The sequence below is a fragment of the Callospermophilus lateralis genome, chromosome 3, assembly GCF_048772815.1.
Source record: "Callospermophilus lateralis isolate mCalLat2 chromosome 3, mCalLat2.hap1, whole genome shotgun sequence".
NCBI classification, from domain to species: Eukaryota; Metazoa; Chordata; class Mammalia; order Rodentia; family Sciuridae; genus Callospermophilus; species Callospermophilus lateralis.
In genome coordinates this window covers 26704767-26709348 of record NC_135307.1, presented here as the reverse complement: position 1 = coordinate 26709348, position 4582 = coordinate 26704767, and the positions used below count along the sequence as shown (strand labels likewise).

At 40.2% G+C, this 4582-nt stretch overlaps 1 protein-coding gene across 2 annotated transcripts in view; it reads right to left on the bottom strand.

Moving 5' to 3' along the window:
• Nucleotides 1-2960: 2960 nt before the first annotated feature.
• Vipas39 (VPS33B interacting protein, apical-basolateral polarity regulator, spe-39 homolog) overlaps nt 2961-4582 on the bottom strand; it is a 30626-nt gene continuing 29004 nt past the window's right edge. For both annotated transcript variants that reach the window (XM_076849795.1, XM_076849796.1), the window contains one exon: nt 2961-3975. In XM_076849795.1, the coding sequence (XP_076705910.1) occupies nt 3955-3975 (21 nt within the window). In that variant the 3' untranslated portion in view covers nt 2961-3954. The remainder of the gene's footprint in view (nt 3976-4582) is intronic.

Below are 4582 nucleotides of genomic sequence, written 5' to 3'. Positions count from 1 at the left end.
TTTCAAGCCACCATCTCCTGCAGTGACAGATACCAATCAAGATGGCTTCCCACCATGGAAAAACAGAGGTCTATGCAGGAGAGCTTGTCTTATGGTATGTGTACCTAGGGTAAAGTTCTCATGATAGGCTACAGCACCTCTCTCTCCAATACTGAACCTGGAGTTCATATTGTTAAGTATGGATCCCCCTGAGGATTCTTTATCACTGGCTGCCCATGAATCCTACATTCATAAAAATTTGAACAGAAACCCAAAGTAATATTGCTTCACATAGGCTACAGGCATTTTTTTCAGCAAGTGAATATATATTAGCAATGGATTTCAGAGGTGTTCATGGGCAGGATCTTCTCCCTTCCATTCCCTAGGTTTCAGAAATAGGACAGGACACATAGGACCTTATTTCAAGGAAATCCTCCCTTTAACTAAACTTTCTGTGTTCCCCATAGGGTAGAAAGGAACCCAAACTAAATATCACTGGTCCCTTATCTAGGGCAGAGACATCTAGATTTTAGGAAATAAACTTGTAGATGTTTAATTCATCTATATACAGCTCTCACCAACCCAACTGAGATGGACTCTGCTCCTCAGTACTTCTGGTCCGGGCAGATAACTAATACATATCTAAGTAGAATTACTTAAGAAAGTTTGTCATTATGACTCCTTAACTACCAGAGTACTTCAGTCTCCTAGTCTTAAAGGGGCCAGCCCCACCTGCAGGTTTTCCTGACCTGAACATGAAGAACCAAGTTCCTTTCACTACTTCTAGGAGTACTAAAACAGATCAGTATAGGACTCTTTTTTTCCCCAACAGAAGAGACTGGATTTCTAGTTGTTTTTTTCCCCCCAGACTTGAGTATTATACAGATCTTAGCTTACTTGAGTTACTTTTGCAAGCCTGTCTTTTAAGAAATCACAGATCAATTTTATAGCAATAGTGATTCTGAGATGAGGACTTAAAAGCACTCAAGTCTTTAGTACTCTTGTTAAATTCAAAAACAAAAACTTTTGAGGTGAAATTAACATAAAATTAGCCATTTTAAAGTGAATAATTCAGTGGTACATTCAGAATATTGTTCAATTACCTCTATCTAATTCCAAAACGTGTTCATATCCACAAAAGGAAACCCTATTCACATTAAGCAATTTCTGCCCATCTCTCCCCAACCCCAGTCCCTGGAACCATTAAGCTGCTTTCTATGGATTTACTTATTCCAGATATTTCATATTAAATAAAATCACATAATACATGACCTCTTGCATCAGGTTTCTCTAATCTCTCTTTTAGGAAGGTTGCTATGTCACACTCCCAATCTCATTAAAAGCCAACTCCCTGGCACCTGAAGTAAGGAACATGATAGTTATTAAATTTAAGAAAACACTTCCTTACATCAAAAACAGTGGATGGGGCATTCTAATGTTGCAAGTGATGTTTCTAACTTCAACAGAAAGTGAAGCTCAAAACCTCCCAGAGCAGTATAGTGCAGCATATGTTCAACAGAACAGATATAATTTCTAGGCCTGTTTTTACTTATACATTCTCAAAAATAGGGATTCATTTGTAGCTTTGTAATGTCAATGTGGCTAGAACTAACTATTTTTTCCAGAATTCTCTTCATTGTTCATATCCACAAAAGGAAACCCTATTCACATTAAGCAATTTCTGCCCATATTTCGGGTTAGAGTGAACCACATGAGCTACTTCTGTCCAAAATCTTAAGGATGGAAATGAAACCTGCAACTAGTTTGTATTTCAGCTTGTAAGGCTGAAAGGCAGGCCCTTCCGTAGTCTACACACATGGTTGATTATCTGCTAGCTACCCTGGTGTATGGCAGCAGATGGACCTAAAACTGCTAAACCTTTTTTCTGGATCTTCCTTCAGCTGCTTATTCCTGGGCGAGGTGTTTTTCAGCTCCATGACAAAGGCCACCAGCTTCTCATTCAGGATACCCACTCCAAGGTTGGAGGCAGTGAGAAGAGAGATGGGTCCTAGTCTATTCTCATGATTCTAGCTTGTCCCTGCTCTCCATCACTTTATCGCCATCTTCCCTTCCCAACTGTCTGCCCTGTGAATATTAAGTTCTACCACCAGACATGAAGACAACTGCCTTACATAGACGTCTATCTAGCTACCATAAGAATAAGCTCAAATCCCTCTAACAAATTAAAATATACATGAGATAGATAATGTGTATATATACTCCTAGTAGTTCTGCTTTTCAATTCTAATGATACACTAGGTAATAAAGTTACCAATGTTTATCTGCAGATGAACCAATAACTTTAGCACAATCTAGCAAATTAGATTCTTATTTCTTCATCAGCAAGGATCATCAGAAAAGGAACTAAAAACGAAGTTACCTGGAATTGCAAAGATTACAAAAGGGAGGAGCAAAAGATGGAGGCTGTCCCCCTTAAAGCAGGGTTTCTCAACAATGGCATTACTTACATTTGGGGCAAGATAATTCCTTGTTGTGGGGGGCTGTCCTATGCATTAGATGCCAGTAGCACCACCAAGTATGGCAATGAAAAATGTCTTCAGACATTGCCCAATGTTTCCTGACGGGCAAACTTCCTTTAACGGAGAACCATGTCACCATAAAACATGCTCTGTGCCTCTGTAGGTGCACGGTGTCTTTTCCTCCTACCACTTCTCCCATTCCAGATACAGGAGTACAGAACTCTACAGGGTTACAGATTATCATACCCCCACTTCACAGATGAAGATGAGTCCAGAGAGAAATGGATTCACTCAGCACCACATAGCTTGTCAGTGGCAGAGCTGGAAAAGAAGTCAGGTCTTGTGGTCACTCAGCTTATTGCTTTTTCTGTTACCATACAGCCCTGCTTTGCCATAAGCACCATTACTCTATAACCTGACATGTGTTTACAGGCAGCTGAATGAAATCACGGACACAGACAAGACACTGAGTAATTATTTCACCATTCAGCATGAAACAACTGGGCAGGGAAGAAAAGGCACAAAGGACGAAAAAGCTTTATTAGGAGTGTAGGCATGTATGAAAACCCAGGTCAGTCAAACAGGCTGATATTGGTACAGGGCAGAAAACAGCATCACCGAACATTCTGTCAAAAGTCAAGTGTGAAAATAAAACCTCCATTTAACTATCCTCAGAGAAATGCTGCTGAGTTTAGCCTAGGTGAAACTCTCTGGACACTTCTGGGAAGATAATGAGATTTTTGCCTAAAGGGAAAACTCCAGCACTGCTGAATCTGAGCTCTGCATAATGTGGTGGGTCTGGGAGAGTAAAAGATAAGGGCGCTATCTCATCAAGGTCATCTCAGTATGCCGGTGAGAGAGGAACCCTAAGTTTTGGGGGGAAAAGTAGACTGGGACAGCAGAGGGGTTTCAGCTGAAGAAACACAACATCTTAGGAACATCTGACATAATGAAGAAGGGTTGCACAGCCTGGTTTGTGTGTCTCCAGCAGGTCCTGAGCAGTACTGGCCCCACTTCCAGAGGCCCCTGGAATACAGCCAATTTGGTTCTGTTCTATCTTCCTTCAGAGCAGAACTGCAAACATCCAGCACTAGGTTCTGGACCATAATCAGCTAAGAGGAAATGAAGCAGCTACCCTGTGACACCTATACCTCTTATTCTAGGAGAGTTCCTTTCAAGAATGGTCACTTTTCTTAGACCAAGAGAGATCTTACCCAATATGGACTCCCACCTTCACATGAGCACCAGGTGGAGAGTATCTTTCTCATAAGTCAAAGAGTTAAATTGTGGCCTTTAGAAAACATCCCTTGTACAGAAGATCAGTCTGAAGCTCTCTGTGTCCAGGTGCTGATTTCTGTCCCAAGATTAGTAGGCACTGCCTGTTGAATGATGGGGCCAAGTGATGTGATGCTGTAACTCTCCCAAAGAAGAGGACTCTCTACTTTCCCAGGCAGAAAGAAAGAAATGAGGCAGGTTTCAGGGTAGCTAATGCCCTTTAATTCTTCCATCGAATTTGCTGTAGAGAGAGCAAAGAATGAAGGTGTGTGATCAGTTTTCACTTATCCCCACAGGAGGCAGAGATTAGAATGCAAATTACAGGGCTGGGTTGTGGCTCGGTGGTAGAGCGTTTGCCTAGCATGCATGAGGCACTAGGTTCAAGTCTCAGCACCACATAAAAATAAAATAAAGGTATTGTGTAAAAAAAAAAAAAACAAAAACAAAAAACAAAAAACAAAAAACCCCAAAACTGAGCTATATCCCTATGGCCCTATTTAAAAATTAAAAAAAAAAAAAGAATGCAAATTACATAAGAAAAAGGAAAGTAAGGATTGGATTGGGAGATATTGGGAATTTTTTTTACTATGTGGGGGAGTTCATTTATTCAGAGATGGATTAAATATCTATTCTGTATTTTACAGAATGCCTGATTTAAGGCATTTATCCTGGTTCTGTCCTCCTTAGGACCAAAATTTACTAGTTTTAGCTGACTTAGCACACATTTTGATATTACATATCAAAATATGTAATAGGAAATGAAGTTCCACATTAACAAAAAATTCAGTATTTCATGCTATGAGAGATAATCAGCTATACTCCCCAAATACTTAAAATCTATTTTACCC